At 56.9% G+C, this 19,322-nt stretch overlaps 1 protein-coding gene across 26 annotated transcripts in view; it reads right to left on the reverse strand.

Moving 5' to 3' along the window:
- Nucleotides 1-387: 387 nt before the first annotated feature.
- NRXN2 (neurexin 2) overlaps nucleotides 388-19,322 on the reverse strand; it is a 111,595-nt gene continuing 92,660 nt past the window's right edge. For 14 of the 26 annotated variants that reach the window (XM_076001760.1, XM_076001755.1, XM_076001762.1 and 11 more), the window contains 3 exons: nucleotides 17,101-17,426; nucleotides 14,626-14,704; nucleotides 1,049-2,294 (listed from right to left, as the gene is read on the reverse strand). In XM_076001760.1, the coding sequence (XP_075857875.1) occupies nucleotides 1,408-2,294; nucleotides 14,626-14,704; nucleotides 17,101-17,426 (1,292 nt within the window). In that variant the 3' untranslated portion in view covers nucleotides 1,049-1,407. Of the gene's footprint in view, nucleotides 2,295-14,625; nucleotides 14,705-17,100; nucleotides 17,427-19,322 lie in introns of all 26 variants that reach the window. The other 12 variants (XM_020286407.2, XM_076001770.1, XM_076001771.1 and 9 more) reach the window with 3 other exon arrangements.

The raw sequence follows: 19,322 nt of genomic DNA on the forward strand, positions 1-19,322 counted from the left end.
AGACCTGGGACCAGCCACTGAAGGTGTCATAACTCAGAAATCACCACCTCTTCCCACAGCTGTTGCAAGGATTAGGTACACATTGCCCCAGAGGCGTGGGTCCTCTCTAGCCACCAGGAGGCAACACGAAGCCTTGGGGATTGTCCACCTTCCTGGAAGGAAGCTAAGGTCTCTGGAACCAGGCCAGAGACCAGCCATGTTTCCTATCCCCCTGTCCCTAGCCCAGCAGGGACACAGGGGGGAGACAAAGACACGCTACCCCAGGAGCCCAAAGCCCTGGGGGTGACTTACCAGCTCTCAGAGACCCCAGTTGAGGCCCAGACCCCCCAGCCCAAAGCCAGGACCTAACAGCACCCACCCCCCAAAAACTGCACAGGACCGTTGGAATTTGGAAAGTTTTTGTTTTCTTTTTCCCACACATTTCCGGGGTTGGGGTGTTTTCCAAGACTCAGACACATTTGTTAACAAAGAGAGAAAAAAACTGGGGGAGCAGGGAGCCCGTGGGCAGAGAATGACCCCAGCAGTCCGCGGACAATGCCTCGCTCCCTCTTCCCTGCTGCCCACGCCCAACAGGTGCCACAGGCCGCTGCTCATGGTATCTAGAGTATTTGTCTTTAATATATATCTGCATTTGCCTTTCCCGCCCCCCACCCCCCACCCCTGCTCCTCCAGCAGCTTCCCATCAATGCACGTCGCCCGGCAGCACACACAGAACAGGCCTTCAGCCCGAGCCCCTTTCCCAGGCAGCACCAGGCAGCGCCACTCCTGGTGAGGAGAGTTGGGACACTGGGGACAGCCCCTGCCCCACCACGCCCTGACCGCCCACTGGGCCACTGGGCCCACCCTCCCGCCTTCCCCCACCGACTCTGGAAACCCAAAGGGAGGAAAGGAAGGGAGAAACCAGACACACAGAAAAAGGAGAAGTGGGGAAGGAGGGTGGGGACAGAGACAGCAAGCCTGGGATGGGGACTGGAGGGCTTGGGTAGAGAAGGAAGGCAGGAGGGACAGAGGGAGGAAGAAGAAAAATTGAGAAAAATTAACAGGACGAGTAGTGGACACTTTACAAAACCCCCAGCCTTCCTTCCCGCCCAACCCCACCAAAATAAAACTACCCCCCTTAAAAAAATAAATCAACCCAGGGCTGTGAGCACGTGCCCTGCCTGTCGGGCGCAGGGCTGAGAGGGACAGTCAGCCCCAGGACTGAGATGCCGGCGGCAGGCGCAGGCGGCAGGAGGAAGGGGACGAGTACGGGGTTTTTCCTTTTCTTTTTTTGCTTTTCCTCTTCGTAAGAGAAGCCTGAGGCAGCCAGGGAGAGGGTTCCCAGGCCCCCGGCAGGGAGAGGGCCGCACCCTCCTCCCGGGTCCTTCCCAGGAGGGGCAGCTGGCAGTGGGGCACGGTGCCGGGGGCTCAGACGTAATACTCCTTGTCTTTGTTCTTCTTGGCCTTGCTGGGCGTCTTGGGGGCAGCCGGGGCCTTCTCTTTCACCACTGCCCCATTGCTCTGGGCCGAGTTACTGATGTAGTTCCGGCTCTGGTCCACCTGGTAGGAGCCCTCGTCGCGGTTGCGGTACTTGTACATGGCGTAGAGGAGGATGAGGATGCAGAGCGCCGCCGCAGCCACGATGCCCACCACCATGCCCGTGGTGCTGCTGGACTCCCGGATCACCTCCACTGCGCCCGGCGGGCCCCGCTCCCCAGGCCCCGTGGGGTTGGCTGTGGGCAGATGGGGGAAGCCAGGGGCCGAGGTCACGCCCGGGCGCAGGGGGGGAGGCCTCCGCGGCTCGAAGGACGTGGGGGCCCCGGGCCCCAGGGGCGGGTTCTCCAGCAGGGGCTGCAGCGGGTCTCGGTGGTTCATTTTGCCCGCCGGCAGGTTGGGGGCCGGGGCGGAGGGGGCGAGCAGCACCCCAGGGGCACCCGTGGCCCCATCTGTCCTGAGGTTGGGCCGGGGAGCGGGTTTGCGGGGTGACAGGAGGGTGGTGCGGTCCGTGACCAGGGGAAAGGTGGTGTAAAAGTCCTCGTCGTCCGTAGGGGGGAGGCTGGAGTCAAAGACCTCCCCTGAGGCGAAGCCCGAGGCCTCGATGGGCTCCTCGCAGTCGCTGTCGTCCCGCTCGGCCTGGCACGGGCCCCCGGAGGGTGGGCGGCGCGCCGCGGGCGGGGGCAGCGTGTCTTGGGTGGCGCCCACGCCCGTGAGGAAGGGGTAGAAGGTGGGGGGTGGGGGCACGAAGGGGGACCGGGTGGCCACGGGAGGGGGGTCTAAGGAGTCCTCCGTGATAATGGGCAATATTAACTCTCCTCCTAGAACAAGAGAGAGAAGAGAGAAGACAGGGCGTCAGCGAGGACCGGGGCGCAGGCGGCCGGCACAGAGAGAGAAACAACAGCCTCACACACCCAAATCGGTTCCAATTGGCTTTGGCGGAGACTAGAGCGGGCCGGGCCCGCCCGCCAGCCGGCCGGAGCACTGCGCTTTAAGCGGGCAGCGGCTCGGATGCCCTGGGCACCCCACGCACGGGTTCTGTGACTCTGGGTTTTGGTCTTTTGTTTGTCTTAAGAAACCAAAAGGAACAGAAAGAAAAGGAAATTGAAAAGAAACGGAAAAAAAAAAACTCTACTGTTTTAAGGCTTTAAAAACAGATACAACAGCAGCATTTAAACAAACCTAACAACAATATCTTTTAGGGTTTTTTCTAGATTTTTCTCTTTTTTTGCTTTTTTTTTTTTTTTGCTTTTTTTTTTTTAAAAAAGAAGATAGCATACCACGGAATTCAGGCAACTTACATCAACAAATAGGCCGTGTGATTTTAGCATGAAGAAAAAAATTACAAACAGAGCTGTGTAAGCGGGTTCTCCCGGAAAAAAATAAGAAAAAACAACTTTTCCGTACAACGTTTTCTATCTGTTTGGTATCTCCCTCCCTCACTCGTCTCTCCCTGGCCATCTTCCTTCCTCCTGAACACTCTCTCTCCTCCCTCACTAGCGCCCTCTTCCCCTCATTAAACACAAAGCTGAGATCTGCACCGTGCAGGCTGGGGCGGAGGAACTGTTACCACCACTTGGTGTCAGCATGTGGGGGAGGGAGAGAACAGTGGGCAGGGCTTGGAGGGTAGGTGCGTGACAGGCAGCTATGTAGGGACTGCTGCATGAGTGAGAGGACTTGGGAGGGGAGGGCCATGGAAGGGGCATGGAAGGCTGTGGGAAAGTAGACAGTGAAGGTGGGAGGTGAGGAGCAGACTGGGAGGGCTCAGACACACTGGAGCAGGGTCCTGTCCCATAGGACTCTGGGAGGAGCGGTAAGGAGCCGTGTAGTGGCTGGGAGTGGGGAGGGGCATGGAGTAAGGGAGGGAAGTGGGCAGGGCCATGAGATTCCTGAGCTAAGCCTAACTCCCCAACTTTCTGCACCCTCCACCTCTGACCCCCACTGACTTCCCCCCTCCCCCTCCCCAGAACCCCCATGGGCCGCCAGGACCTGGCCAGGGCTTGACAGCCTCTGGCCCTCTTATTATTGTTAAAACAATAATAAAACAACGGAAAGAAGAAGAAAGCAAAAAAAGAAAAGAAAATACATACACAGCCATCTGGGAGGGATGCACTTGCTAAAATAGGGCCCAGGGGAACTAGTGGGGAGGGCTTTGTGAAGGGGAGAGTAGGTCTCCCCCTCCCTGGGTCTGATAACTGGAGTCCCCTGGGCAGAAACTGCAATTCCCATCAGCCCCCAAAGGGTGAGAACTACAACTCCCATTAGCCCTTTGAGGGGTATGGACCACAATTCCCATCAGCCCCTACGTCAACAACTATCAATATGACTCCCATCAGCCTCCTGGGCCTCCTCTTAAATCAAAATAGTGTGACCCCTGGCCTGGGGTAGAGGGGAGTTTGGAGCCAGCTCTAGGTGGCTGGTGGGAGGCCTCACTCCTCTTGCGGGGGCACCTCTGGGCCTGGTGGGGCTGGAGGTTTCCTCCCTGCCTCTCCCTCCAGCACAGCCTTAGCTCTGCCCACACCTGAGAGCCTCTCCTAGTCTCTGCAAGGTGTGGTCTTCACAGATCACACCCCCAAGCTCCCAGTCCCTTGGTGAAAGCATCCCTGGGCCTCCACTGCCAGGTCCCACCTGCCCCACAGCAGCCCCACCGCAGCCAGGCCAGCAGCATTCCACCTCCGCATCTTAGAGCTTTCCCCCACCCACCTTCCCCCACCCACCTAGCCACAGCCCTCCACCTCAGCACTGAGTTCAAACACCTATGCTGACCCTTCAGATCACGCTCCAGCAATCTCGCAGAGCCATCCTTGGCCACACCAGCCAGCCCACAGCCAAGATCTTGCCATTGAACTCAAAGCCTTGCCCTAGGCTGCTCTTCCTGGCAGGCTCCAATCTCCTGGGCAGGTGCCCACCTACACACCATAGTTTGAAGCCCCAGCTTGGCCCTCCACAGACTCAGCCACAGTGGAAAACCGAGCCAAGCACAGAGAAGCATGTTTTGTGGCGTTGTGACTGTCTCACCCCAGCTTGTCATGGATGAGGATGCTTAGGCCTGGGTGGGCAGGACTTCCCAAAGTCACCAGGTGTTGGTGTCAGGCAAGGTGAACAAATGGACTCTCCAGTCCCTTCTGTGGATCTCAAAGGCCAGGGAGGGGCCAGTCTCACAAAGAGCCCAGGAAAGCCTCCCCTGCCCCATGCCTCCAGGAAGCTGTGGGGGCTGCTTGAGGCTTGGCTTAGATGCTAATCTGGGAGGCTGCACACCTGTTGTCACTGAGTTCCTGTGTGACTGTGGGCAAGTTTCTTCCACTTTCTGGGCCTCAATTTTGTCATCTATAAAACTAAGATATTGTGCTCCAATCGCATGCTGAGGCCAAGGCCTGCTTCCATGGGCCCTCTATCCTGTGAGGGAAACTATGTGTCTCCTCCCATCCCCACCTGATGCCCCAGACTCACCAAAGGACAGCCCAGCACCCTAGTCCCTGGGTGAGGGGCAAACTCAACTGTCAGCTTTCAGGTGGGCAGTAGACCCTCAAGTGGGGGTATTCCTGATCCAACCATGGCAGGGTTTCCCTCTCTGTGTGGACCCCAAGTGCATTGGGGATCTCCTTGCTGGCCCATAACACTTGCCCTCTTCCCTGACCTTTGCCTTCTCTTCAGAGCACCTTATCCTGCTGACACCTCGGTGTCCAGCCAAACACATCTTCTCTTCCATGCAGATCTCCAAAGGATGCTCCAGCCTTGGGTGCCTCTGACACCACGTCCCTACTTTGTCCTGGAGGTACAGCTTTGGACTCACCGCTAGGGAAGGCCCAAAGGCCCGAGTCCCATGTGTCTGTCGCCCTAGCACACAGCAGTGGGCCTGGCCCAGAGCTGGGTCATCATGATTTTCCAGGGGAAGAGGAACAATATTCCTCAGGCATTTCCTCTGAGCTGGGCCAGGCTAGGTATCGGGAAGCAGGTGGGAGCCTCTCCTAAGCCAGAGCAAAGCCCTGGGCAGGCCACATGATTCCTGAGCTAAGGAATCACTGAGTTCTGAACACCCCACCCCCTCCACACTCCAAGGCAGCAGGCACTGCCCGAGTTCAGCCTGGCAGGAGCCTTGTTCCAAGGCCCAGCTCCCACACACTGCCACCCCCACCTTCCATCTTAGACCAGGCCATCAGTTGCTCCTGGAAACTCCAGGGTCAAGGCTTGGCCTAAGGTGCCTTATGACCCCTGGCCATAGCTGGGGCCCCAGCGAAGTGCCAGCCCCAGGGCACAGACCAGGAGGCCCTTGCTGGGATCACATTCTGTCCTAGAGGGGCTGACAGGCTGATCAGGGCACAAACTTTAGCTCTCTATCAACTGTTTGCCCCTAACTGGGCCAGGGCACATGGAGGGTTTAGGCCTGGGCCCACAGACAAGTCCTGTCCAGCCTGAACCCCCCATAGCCATGTTCCCCAACTTGCTGGCTCTTGGGACTGGAGGCTCCCTGCATCCTCTGGTGCAGCCTTCCCCACCCCCAGAGCCCTCCCAGGCCTGCTCACACTGACCTCTCGCCCCTCCGACCCCCGCCGCTGCCTGTCTGTCCTCCATATCTGGGTCCCAGCCCTGTCCCTGCATCTGCAGCTCCTCTGGAGCTTCCTTGAGTCCTCCTCTGCCTGAGGCTGTGACAGCACATCTCCTGAGGTGTCCTGCCCTCACCTCCTTCCCCCTACCGGTGCACCCTTCTCATGTCATGACAGCCTGTCTCCCGCCCTGCTTGCTCCCTGTGTCCTCCAGGTGTCCCCCACTCCGCTCCCTCTCTACAAGATACCAGGCTGTGGGAGCCCATGAGAATACTCGCTGCGTCCCTCCCCAGCCTGGCCTGGGCTCTGGGGCCCCAAGTCACATTTAGTGTTGGGTGCTGGGCTCTCCTAGGGTCACACATGTTGGGTTCAGGAAGCATCAGAAGAGGGTGTGTGGGAGGAGTCAGCAGGGCCTGCAGGAGGGGAGGACCCCTCAGAGACTCCTCACTGCCCAAACCCCAACTGCTGTCCCTTCTGATGGGCTGGGGGGGTGCGGGGGGGGGGGGCCGAGAGACTCGGGATGACTCATGGTGCCCGGGCTCCAGCTCTGTGCCAAGGGTGCACACTGGGATAGGGTGCTCCTAGGAGCCACCAGAGTCTGGAAAGGACCCAGACAGCCTCCTGCCCCTCCCCCACTCTAGTCAGCTGTAGCACTTGGAAGATCCTCACAGGTGCACACTTATCACAGATGCCACCCACCCTCCATTCCTCTGCATCCTAAGGAAAATTGAATTTCAGTGCATGTCCGTCCCACTTACTAGAGAATTCCATTCTGACCAAGGAGACCACCAGCCATTCCTGGGCACCCCTTCCTCCCAACTCTCCTTCATCTGGGGGCTGCTGGCGCAGCAAGCTGGGCCCTTTCTGCTGTTAGGGCACACAAGGCCCCTAATTAGAAATCTACCCACGAACCTCATTCCCATCCAAACAAGGTGTGCCCACCCCTAGAAGGGAGTCTAGAACCGAGGCTGAGAGGGTCCAAGATGAAGCAATTAGCTGGCTAAGGCCCCATCCACCAGCGCTGGAGCCCTGGCCGGGCTGTGAGGGTCAAGATAGCCACTAGCCTACAGCGCATTTCATGTGGGTTAGAGGAAAGGCAGCCGACACGGACACAGCCCTGCGGTGCACACCTTGACCAACAGTACCTCTGTGCAAAACCAGAAAAAAAATTCTCTCCTCCCAGTGGACACAGCCCTGTCCTGGGACCTAGGACACATGGCTGGGAAGCACAGCACTGGCCAGATTTCAGCCCCTACTCACCTGTCCGAGCAGAGAACCACCTGTGTCACTGTGTGTGGTGGCCTGAAGGATGGTGCCACTCCCTACCTGAAACCCCAGCACAACAGGGCAGAGGCCAGGGTAGTTTCAAGGTCAGAGAAAGGGAGGTACACTGTGGTGTGTGCACACATGCACACACACCCTGGGGTCTGTGTTTCTGTGTACCTGGGCATATGTCCCTAAGCACATGTGTGCAAGTGTGTATGTGAACCTCATTGGATCTGGGCATAAGAGTGTGCATTTCAGTGAGGGGACCTTTGGCTGTGGCATGGTCCGCTGGCCCCTGAGCCTGGGTCTGAGCTCAGTGTGTACATGTGAATGTGTGAATGTGCCCCCTGAGAACATGTGACTGTACCACCATGGGTCTGGGCACATGGGGTATGCACCCCTGTGAACACGTCCTTCACCAAACTCATTTTCTCCTTCTCCTGGGCAGCCAGACTACATTCCCCAGCACCCTTTGCAGCTAGGCATGGCCATGTGACTGAGTAGCACTGCCATCCCGGCCCCCAACAGCTTCTTATGTGCCATGTTGCACACTCCTTCTCTTACAGTGGCCTTGGAAAGCATGTGTTGACAACAGAGGCGCCACAGATGGAAGGGGTGTGGGCTCCTAAAGTGCCCCTTGGAACAGAGCCACCTGTTGACCCGGAGCACCCAAGGAGGACACACCTGAGTGAGAAACTTGTCTTGAATTAACCACTGAGCTGTGCGGCTCAGCTATTACAGAAACAAAAGTTACTTTAGCTAATACAGGCACTGGCCCCAGATATGGATGTCTCGGCAACAAAAACCTATGGCGATCACGTGACAATCCACGGAACCAGGTGTGGAGGCTGGGAAGATGCAGACCCGTCACGCAGTGGCAAACCGTTTGGGACACACGGTTGCTTGTGACGACCCAGAGGGTGGGCGCCGAGGGAGAGGGCTCGGAAAGGGCCCAGTGACCATGCTGGCTTTCACTGTCTGATTTTAGCAACATGGTACAAGAAAGCGACAGACTTAGGCAAGAATTGGCTGGTATGCAGGCAGAAAGGAAGGGAATAGACAGCCCAGAAACGTGGGTCCTGAAGAGCCAGAAGTCAGAAGAGCCACAACTTCCAAACCCCAAACGGTAAGGAGGGAAAATTGAAAAAGGGTTTGAGGCCCAGCAAAACCTCTCATAGGGACACTCAGCCTTGCTCAAGGATCAGGCTTAGGGTGTGGCCTCCCCACCTACTGTTTCAAAGTCCTCAAGAGTCTCTGCTGCAGGAAGACAAAGGGGGGGGGGACAACGAGGAAATAAATGAGGCTTGAGAATTTTGCCTAGGACAGAACTCTGGGTGTGGCTACTTTGGCTGTTCCAGCCTTAAAACCACCTTTGGGCCCCCAGATATGCATGAGCGGGGGAGGGGGGCTGCGACACGACAGTACCCCTAAGGAGGACCACTTTGGAGATGGCCATGGAGGAGGAGGACTGGGGAGAACACCTCAGAGGGCAGGGCCAGGGGCCCCAGCCAGGAGAGGGAGTTTCCAGAGAGCAGAGGGGTAATGAGGAAGCCGGCACACCGCAGGGGCAGAGCCTCCGAGCTGGCAGCACTCGGGCCCCTGTGAATCTAGGCAGTTGGGTGTCTGCCATCTTTCCTTTTGAAGAGGAGGTCCAGTCGGGGTTGTTGTCTCCCCACCACTGTATTCTGAATGTGTGTTGGGCTGTGGGGCGGAGAGATAAATCATCTTTGTAGTTGATTGGTCTCCAGACCACACACAGGTCCCCAGACCAAACGAGCCAGGTCTGCATGGGATGGAGTGGGCTGCCACCTCCGAGACACCCTCAGCTTTGAGACGAATGCCCTAACTGGGTGGGACTTTGGGTTGTCTCCCTTGGAGAGGGGTGGGTATGTTCTAGGGGTGGGAAGAAAAGTGAAATGAATTCTTGATGACCCAAAGGCCAAACTGGCAAATAATTCACTAACTGGTCCCCGAATCTGTTTCTGCTTCCTCCTGGGGACACAGCAAAGCCGTCCCTGCCAGCCTTCCTTGAAACTAGGTTGGGCCCCAGGATTGAGCTCCAGATGACAGAATGTGGGCAGGAACAATGGGCACCTCTCCCAGGCCTGGCCCATAAAAACCTCCCTTTTGGCCGGGCGCTGTGGCTCACGCCTGTAATCCTAGCTCTTGGGAGGCCGAGGCGGGCAGATTGCTCAAGGTCAGGAGTTCAAAACCAGCCTGAGCAAGAGCGAGACCCCGTCTCTACTATAAATAGAAAGAAATTAATTGGCCAACTGATATATATATAAAAAAAAAAAAATTAGCCGGGCATGGTGGCGCATGCCTGTAGTCCCAGCTACTCGGGAGGCTGAGGCAGGAGGATCGCTTGAGCCCAGGAGTTTGAGGTTGCTGTGAGCTAGGCTGACGCCACGGCACTCACTCTAGCCTGGACAACAAAGTGAGACTCTGTCTCAAAAAAAAAAAAAAAAAAAAAAAAAACCTCCCTTTCATGAATCCATGCTGGGTCCCCTTCTACTGTAACTTGGGGTGACACCTGTTGAAGATGGTGCAGCCACTGATGGAAGGAGACCAGGCCCTGAGTCACTGTTGCCCACCGATTAGGAACTCTTGTTTATAACTTAGGTGAATGAGAAATGTATTTCTGTGTGTTAAACCATGGATGTGTGGAGTTTGTCTACTGCAGCAAGTAGTGTTACCCTGAGACCCTCTGGGAATCTGAACACGTTTGTACTTATGTGGGTCTGAGCAAATTCTGTCTGTGGAATTAAGCCTGAGGGTGCCTTTGAGGGTCTCGTTCATGTGTGCATGAGTGTGTACCTGGGGTGAGTGCAAGAGGCTGCTTCTGTGGGTCTGAGCACACATGGGCATGGGTGAATCTGAGTAGACACATGTGCGTGCCCTTGTGGGTCTGAACAGTTCATACAAGCATGCCTTGTACTGGGTCTGAACATGTGTGCATGCCCCATGGATCTGAGGATATCTGTGTACCCTTCTATGTACCACTGCATGGGGACCTCACTGCATGGGGACCTTGAAGCACAAAAGTGCACCCATCTTATGAGCACCTGTGTGAGCCAGTGTAGGTCTAAGCATGTATGTGTGTGTATACACACCTCTATGGGGGTCTGAGCACATGTACCTGCACTCCTGTGGGTATGTGTGTACATATGTTTTCTTCTGTGAGTCCGAACCAATATGTACATTTCAGCAGGCAAGCATGTGGGCGGGTACACCACTGTGGGACTGAGTTCATGTATGCATGCGTCCAAGAGTCTGAGCACATGTATGTGTCTGAGAACGAGTATGCGTGAAAGTATGAGCCTCTGCAGGTGTGAGCTCGGTGGGCCTCTCAGGAGCAGTGTGGGAGAGGTGCAGGTCTGTGAGGCTGAACAAATTGTGCATGTGTGTGGACTCCTGGGGCTGAGCACACACGGCCTACCTGAAAGTGTGTACACCTGAACCTTTGTGATTCTTAGTGCATATGTACACCTTTGTATGCATGTGGGCATGCCAGTGTGGGATTGAATACACACACGGGTGCATGAGTACATCCCTTTAAAGGTGTACATGTGCATCTTGGTGAGTATACTTGGGTAGAGCTGTAACACACATGCACCTCTGTGAGTCTGGGCATGGATCTGCACTTCAGTGAATACATGTGTGTGTGTGCACACATGCACTTCAGGGGGTCAGAACACATTGTGTACATGACTGATCTGAATGTGCATACAGGTCTCTATGGTTCTAAAACATGTGTCTGTAAATATGAACACAGGTGTGGGATTCTGTGGTCTAAGCATTTGTGTGAGTGTACACTACACAGGGAGATCTGTACATACATGCACATGCCTCTGTGAACTAAGCATGGATGTGTAATTCTTTGAGCCCAAAGACGTGTCACAAGGCATGTGCCTCACTGGGTCTGAGCGCATATGTGCACACACCCAGGTCTGAACATACACCTGTGCATTCCAAGTGTCTGCAATATCCAAGTGTGTCTATGTGTCTGAGCATGTGTGTGTGACCGAACATTCGGCATGTGTGTCAATAGCTGTGAGTGTGTGAGTGCCTCAGTGGGTTTGAGCATGCATGCATGCATAGCTCTGAGAGCATATGCAAGTACCCTGATAATTTGAGACACAATGATTATGTGCATGTCTTTGTATGACTGAGCACACTTCTAAGTGTAAACCTCTGGGACGGAGCAGGTGTACACCTGTGAGTCTGAGCACCTCTGTGGGTATTTTTGGAGCTCTAAGCACACACATGCAAGACTCAGTGTCTCTGAGTACATGTGTGTGCCTTTGTGAGACTATGTATGTGTACGTGAGTTTGTGCTTCTATGGGTCTCAAGAGGTATGTATCTGTGTATGGACTTCGGGGGGGGGGGGATATGAGCACACGTGTGCCTCTGTTGGTCTGGGCATGAATGGTGTGTGCTCTTCTAAGTTTTAACATATGTGTGCATGTGGAAGTGGGCCCATGTGAGCTTGCCAGTGGGTCCATAAATGTGTGTGCAGAGATGTATGTATGCATGCATGCCTCTGGTCAAAGCACATGCATGTGTATACAGATGTGTGCCTCTGTGGGTCTGAGCCTGTGTGTACTCTTCCTATGTGTCTCAGGGTGTGCAAAGTCAGATCCCCATGGGGCCAGGCCCAGAACACAGTGTGTGGGTCAGGCCAGATGAGACAAGAGGTGGGTGGTGGGTCACATTACGAGCTGTATGGTGCATGCCCCTAAAGGCAGCCCCACTCAAAATAACTTAAACAATATTCTTTGGCTGGGTTTCCAACCTCAGGTAAAACGACCGTGTAGATGATGGTCTGACCAAGCCGGGGAGGAGGTGTGGGGCCTGGGTTGGTGGGGAAGCCCAGTTAGCAGATGGGTGGAAAGGTCAGCAGGGATGATCCTAGGCCCACACCTGGACCCAGGGACAAGGATCTGGAAGGGGGAGGGGCGCAAATACCCATGGAGTCAGACCCTGGGCAGCCCTTGGAGCCAATGGATGCCTGGCCCTCTGCTAGAGAGAAGCCTCATCACATAGGGGCCCATGAGAAGCTCCAGCTGGAGAGCCTCTGGGGGCATGGCTTGGTGGACCCTGGAGTCATCGTGGTCCTTGCCTGGCCTCCCATCAGGATGAAAAGGATCCCGTGATAAGCCTTTCAGAGTGATGTGAGCGTGGACCCGTAAACATGTGCAACACAGGCCTAGGGGAGAGCCTGTGGCTTCCGGCAGTTTCCTCTGGGGGCTCCAGTGTGCACTCTGCCCTCCCTCCTAGCCTTATTTTTAAAGCTCGGTCCTGGGCAGGCTGCCAGTCCCTCCCTATTCCTGGCTTCTAGTTCTCCTCCACCCTCCATCCGCCCCTCACATACTTGGCTTTTTTCCCAGGAGGATGGCCCAGTGATTGGTGACCTCACAGAGCCCTGACTGGGGAGCAGCTGATCCGCTGGCTCCAGCTCCTCCTGGCCCCCGACTCTAACGAAGCCAAAAAGAGCTCAGACCACCAGGGCACACACTCGGCGTCACACGCAAGCCCCTGATGAGACTGCAAGCCAGGGCTGGGAGGGAAGTTGGAACCTCGGTGGACAGAATGTGGCTGTGGTGAGGTCCAGCGTGCACTGCATGTTCTGCATGGTGACCTTCTGGCCCCAGATGCCCCTCTGCAGGGTCCAGGGAAAGCAGGGACTCCTGTCACCCAGGAGTTCCTGGCCCAGAGCATGTGAACATGGGCACATATATGCCAACACATGTGATGGGGCCACACAGCATCCTTTTCTCATGATCCACACAGACCTTTGTCCCCAGAACCCCATCGAGGGTTCTCAGGGAGCCATCCCTCACAGCCACTTCCACAGGTCTGGGCTAGCAGTGCTGTGTCAGCCACAGGAGCCCTCAGTAAGTGCCTAGAGCTTAGAGGGGTGAAGCAGGCCTGGGGGTGCTGATGCCCACAACCTCCCAAAGCAATGGAAGGGTCAGAGTATGCATCCGTAGGCTGAGATTGCCCACCAAGATGGAGGGACAGCCCCAGCAGAGGAGCCTCCCAGAGCAGAGGGCATGTGTCCCAAAAATCCCTCTGCCCTTTATCCTTGACGCTGAGCCTCTGCCCCAAGGCTCATGGTCCATGGATAGGTCTTGCTTCCTCCTTGCTCTACCCACACTCCTTCCAAGGTCGTGGCCCACCCACCCTCAGCTCAAATGCCTCTTTTTGGAGCTTGGAGGCCTCCAGGCCAGATAGATTCACAGGATGTACCCAGGGCCCACTGCTCACCTCCTGACCACATGCCCTCCCCCAGCTCTGCAGGCACCACCTCAACTCCAGCCTTCTGCTACCAACAGCCCAGGCACCACCCATTACAAGGTAACAAGAAGTGTCTGGGAGCCCAAGCGAGACCTCTGGGCAGCCCTGCACTCCCACGAGCTCATCTGGCTGCCACCAGGGCCTGTGCTCCCCCACTGGGAAATCTAGCCACATCCAGTCCTTTCTCAGTTCAGCTGCCAGCCTCAAGTACTCCACCCTCCCCAGCTGCTCTTGGCCACCCCCAACCTGTTCAGATGAGCAGCCCTGGCACCCACTGTGCCACCCCACACCCTACCTTTCTCAGGCAACACTCAAGGCATCCCTACTTTGCTGACTCCAATGGAACCATCAAGCAGAGGCCTGGAAGGCACCCCCAGCCCCACTCTCCTCCTACAGCACGCCCCCACTAGAACCTAGGCCAGACCTCAGGCCCCATCTCCCCAGGGGACCACATGTCTGGCCTAGGGGGTACCTCCCACCCAGCACGCTGCCCAGCACAGAGCAGTAGCTGTGCCATAACTGTCCTGTCTTGGCCTGGTGGTCCTGGCTGTGTCCACCCTGGGAACTCTTCAGACCAGTATACTGGACACTTCCCTGAGACTGGGGATGAGGAGGGTCCAGGATCCAGTAGTGACCTGCGTACCAGGCCCCAGGGCAGATGGGAGTTGTAGTTCTGGACCCAAGAGCTGATGGGAGTTGTAGGCCTGCACTGTCCACCCACCCCCACTCAAAGGACTCATGGGAGCTGCAGTTATTCATCTTTCTAAGGAAAAGTCTCCCTCTTTCCCTCCCAGCACCCCTTGGCTCTCAACCCAGGACCCCAGGCTAAGGACCTCACTACCTCTGAGGGGTGGGGAACAAAGAAGGCACCTTGCCAGAGGGCATTTGAGGGACCTGGGGGATGTTAGGAAGGGGACCGATCAGGGAAAGCTAAGGCCTGGCAGCAGCCTTGGGGCTTGGGCCAGGTGGCAGGGACAGTCGCCCCCCTCCCAGCAGCGTCGAAGAGGGCCCCGGGGCAGGGGAGGGGGGAAAGGCACTCACCAGTACTGGGCTCACACTCCTCCAGGTCCTCATCGTCACTCGGACACTCGGCCGAGGCCACCAGGAGGTCATCTGTGTTCTGGGGTGAGAGGAGGGGTGGGGAAAGAAGGATCCAGAGAGGTCAGCAGACCCCCAGCCGCCCCCTGAGGTACCCAGATGGTCCAGGGAATGGAGCCCTGGGTTGATACAGACAACCTGGTCCAAGTCCCAGCTCTCCCCTTATTTGCTGGGTGACCTTGGGCCTCCATTTCCTCCTGTGCAAAGGAAACTTAACAGTGCCAGCCCTGCAGCTGCCCTGGCTTCTGAGGATCAATGAAACAGCACAGGTTGTGCTTTTTACTTCTGGGAAGTGAGGAGACAGGAAGGCAGACCTTGGCCTGCAGGGCTGGAGCAAGGGGGCCCAGGATGCCCCGGGCCGGGGCGTGGGAAGGCCAGCACTGGCAGGGCAGAGTGGGGACAGACCTGGAGGGGTTTCCTGGCCCCGGCTGGCTTCACCACCTGATCACCCCTCATCTCCCTCCCACCCCCTTTCCTGGAGCCTGAGAGAAGCAAGCGGGCTGCACACAATAATTAGGGCTATGGTTGCCATGACAACAGGAGTCGACTTTGTCAGCATTTTCTCTCCCCCTGATTGCACAGAAAGAGAATCCCCAAGATGAGTGAGTGTAAGGGGGAGTGGGGTGCCTGGGCGGTGTTAGGGAAGAGACCTGAGGATAGAAACAAAAGTCCAGGCAGGAAGGGAGCCTGAGAGACTGCAAGTGGGGAGGAGAGGGCCAGGCTCAAGGCCAAGGACAGCTAGGGTTAAAAGGGTCATATCCTGCCTCCTCCCCAGCCCTTCATCTTCACACACTGCAGCCCTCACCCACGGGCAAGGTGGAGCTGGAAGGACCCACCTTCCCTCTGCATACTTGCCCCCTCGCCACTAGCTTCCATCTTGGGTGCATCCTCATCCCAGCTGTGACCCCTGGGGCCTCCACCTCTCTCTGCCACCTGGTGGTCCACTTGAGACCAGACAGCCCTTCTTTCCCTATAATCTGGAGGGCACTGGGCATGGTGGTGCCCAGCCCTGGGTGGAGCCCAGGCCTTTCTCCCTGGGCTCGGGCTCCCTGCTCCTTACGGGCAAAGGCTTCAGATCTCCTCAGTTCCCCAGCAGAGAGGAAAGGGGTACAGGCTTATCTCTCCTGGATGACCCTGGTTCCCTGCAGCACAGACTGGCAGGGAGGAGGAGCCTGGAGTCACATGGAGCCCACTCCTCAGTTAGCAGGTGAAGCTGAAGATGGACAGTGGTGGAGACAGGGCAGTCCTCATGGCCATCCCTAGGTCCCTCCCTGACCCTGGAAGCACATGGGGCCCTCCAGTCCTCGAGGCCCAACAGCCATAGGCAGTGAGATGGGGGGTGGGGAGGGAAGCAGCATTGGGGACAGGTGGCTGAGCAAGGCCCACATGCCTGGTGTGAGCCCTCCCAGGCCAACAACCAGAGCAGGCACTGGTGGCAATAACCAGAAAGCTCAGCCCAGCCCCTGATGGCCTTGACAAATCACACATGCTCAACTGGCTTTGGCCATCAGGAAAGCCAGGCCCATCCTGAGCCAGCGGAGCCGCATTTCCCAAGTGCAGCGCCTCATGTCCTCCCCCATCACTTGGGCTTGACTTGGCCCAGGAAGCACCTGAGCAGGGGCCAGCCCTGGGGCAGGGTAAAGCACAGGGGACTGTCTGCACTGACACCCCCAGACCCCCAGACACACAGGACACACCAGGGCCCACTGCACAGTGGCACCTGCTCAAGGTCACAGGGAGAGGACTGGGGAAGGCAATGGACTTGCAGCCAGGGCCTTTCCCACTACAGTCTGTGCTGCAGGGAACCAGGGTCATCCAGGAGTGACAAGCCTGTACCCCCTTCCTCTCTGCCAAGGAACTGAGAGGATCCGAAGGCTTTGCCCCTGGGGTGCAAGGAGCCTGGAGAGAGAGCAACCAGAACAAGCTGCTCCTGACCCCTCCAGCCTCTGGGAACAGGGCTGCTCACCACTGGATGACTGCATCCAGCCCTCCAGCGCTGTCACCTCTGCCCAGAGCAGGGTACCATCCATCTCCCACTTGCTGCCCAAACAGCACTAGACATGGCCTTTACTGGGGGACAGAAAGGGCCATTCCACCCTCACACCCAACCCAGACCCCCTATCTCTTAGGTGGGATGGCCTTCCCTGGTACAGCTGGGGTGCCAAGTTTCCCTCAACTCTGAGAATGGTTCCTCTAGAAAGAGTGACCACTCCCACATCCATAATCTCTCTTGTCACCAGAGTGAAGGCCACTTCCTGAAAGGTGACCTTGCCCATTGCCATGACGAAAACAACAGGGACTGCAGCCTTCTGGGTCCCACCAGACCCCTCAGACCCTCACCTGGGCACCACAACCGCTATGCAGCCCTATCCCGCACCTGAAGCCCCGCCCTTGTCCACCAGCAGGAGGGGGCCTCACCTGGGTGGTGCTGTCCCTCAGCGTGGGGGAGCGGCCCCGGCGTGTGGTGGTCGTGGCCATGGTGGTGGTGGTCTCCATGATGGTGGTGGCCATGTCAGCCAGCAGGGTGGTGGCCGTGGTCTCCGCACTGAGCAGCACGGACGGCCCCTCCCCCACCAGGCGCAGGTGGCCCTCGGTCCGCACATTGGGGTCGCTCTCGGCGGCCAGCGCCAGCACCTTGAGCCCATTGTAGTAGAGGCCGGACACCTGGCCCTGGAAGGGGCGGCCCTGATCCCGGCCCCCAATCTTGATGGCAGCCTGGCTGTTGAAGATGGTCAACTGGCGGCCTGGGGTAAGGGGGAAGGGAGGGTGACAGACAAAGGAGGGGCAGGCAGTGGGGGGACCAGGATGGGATGGGGAGAATGGAGGGAAGCCAAGGGGAGGAGAGAGGAATGGAGGAGGAAGCCAGCAAGTGGGGGGTGGAATGAGGAAGGGGCAGACAACCAAAGGGAAAGTCCTCGTCAGCCACAGCCCCTAGTGCAGCCAGGTGGGGCCCCCAGAAGGGGAGGGTGCCCAGGGCACACATGGGCTGGGGAAGGGAGCCCAGCCCCCCGCCCCACCATGCGCATGCCTCCTCCACCTTCCCCATCCCCTCTCCTCTTCTGCTCCAGGGTCATCGCCCCTCTTCTTCCTCTTCCCGTAATTCGGCCCCCATCTTCTTCCTCTACTGCCCCAAACATCCCACCCCAGTGTCCAGCCAGAGCCATAGAGCCAAGGAGCCCTGGGAGCGGCAGATAGAGACAAAGAGGCAGAGACAGAGGAGGCGGCTGCCGGGCCACGGTGGAGTCAGTGCGTGTGAGAGCAGAGGAGGAGGCAAGACTGAGGGCACTCGTGTCACAGTGTGACTGTGTGGGAGCAGCAGCCTGCTCCGAGCTGGCCTCCCACCCACGCCAGGCCCCTCAACCCCTGGTCAGGCTCCCCTCTCTCCTCCTCCCCTGCTGAGGCCCAGCCATTGCCCAGGGACTGGGCCTTGGAAAACAGAGCCTTCCTCCCCGCCTGGACGTGCAAGCACACAAATGGCAAATGTTAAAGGGACCTTGCTTTGCTCGCTGACAGCCAAAAAACCCGCTCCAGCTCCAAACTCACTCCGCACTCAGCAGTATTACACCTCAGAATTCCCACCTGGGTGGGGTTTGGCTGTTCCTTTTGTTTTTAGTGGATCTGGGGGTCAGTTTAACCCTCTGAGTTTGTTGTTTTGGTTTGGTTTTTAGAAAAGATATTTATTATGTTTAAGTTTAGATTTAACTTTGGTTTGGTGCCGCTTATTTTGAGGGGAGAGGGGTTGGGCAGAGGGCCTACTGCATTGCCCCTGTCTCCCCGGACCTTCAGCTCTGGTGCTGGGGGATTTAGACCTGGCTTAGCCCTTGTTAGCGTCTGGTTAGTAGTGCCTCGTTAAAGATCTGGTTTAGAGTTAGGTGCCTGGAAGCCCTGCCCCCAAACCTGGGCTGAGGACAGTCCAACTTGTGAAGCCCACTCTTTGGAAACACAGGTTTTATGGGTCACCCAACCAGCTGTCTGACCTCTGGCCAATGATGGCCCACTGGTGTGTCTCCTCAGCCCCCGGCTCAGCCTCTCCTGCTCCTCCAATGCCCTCTCACTGCACCCCCCCGTCAGGCCAGGACAGCCCCTGGAGCAGCGTCACCACCTTACATATGGGGGAGCTGGCACCCAAGAGGTGGAGGTCTAGTGGTGGCAACTCTGGGCTAGGCCATGGGGCCTCTGTAACCTACTTTGTTCTCAGACTAAGAATTATGAGGAAAACAAAAGGGAGAAGTGTCACAGTGGTCAAATGAGTTGGGGAAGCAAACATTTCAAAACTGAACAGGTTCTTTCTTAAAGGACTTCTTGGAGCTTTTATTACACTACTGTATATATGCATCTCCAAGAGGAAGAAACAGGATTCAGCACTCCCCAAAGTCATTTTACCACAAACCTCTTCCCTGTGAAGATCTCATGGTACTGTTCCATAGGACATGTTTTGGAACTAGAAAATGGATTCATCCAATAAATATTTATTGAGCACCTACCATATGCCAGGCACTGACAATAAAACATTCCCTCCAATAACCCCCAGGCCTTGTTCTCAAAAATTTCCCTGCTCCTTATTTCACCTCATCCTCACAACATGGCTGTGAAGTGGCTGAGCGGGGACCCCTGTGCCCAGCTCACTGAGGGGCCAGCTG

This window comes from Microcebus murinus, chromosome 4 (genome assembly GCF_040939455.1).
Source record: "Microcebus murinus isolate Inina chromosome 4, M.murinus_Inina_mat1.0, whole genome shotgun sequence".
NCBI lineage: Eukaryota > Metazoa > Chordata > Mammalia > Primates > Cheirogaleidae > Microcebus > Microcebus murinus.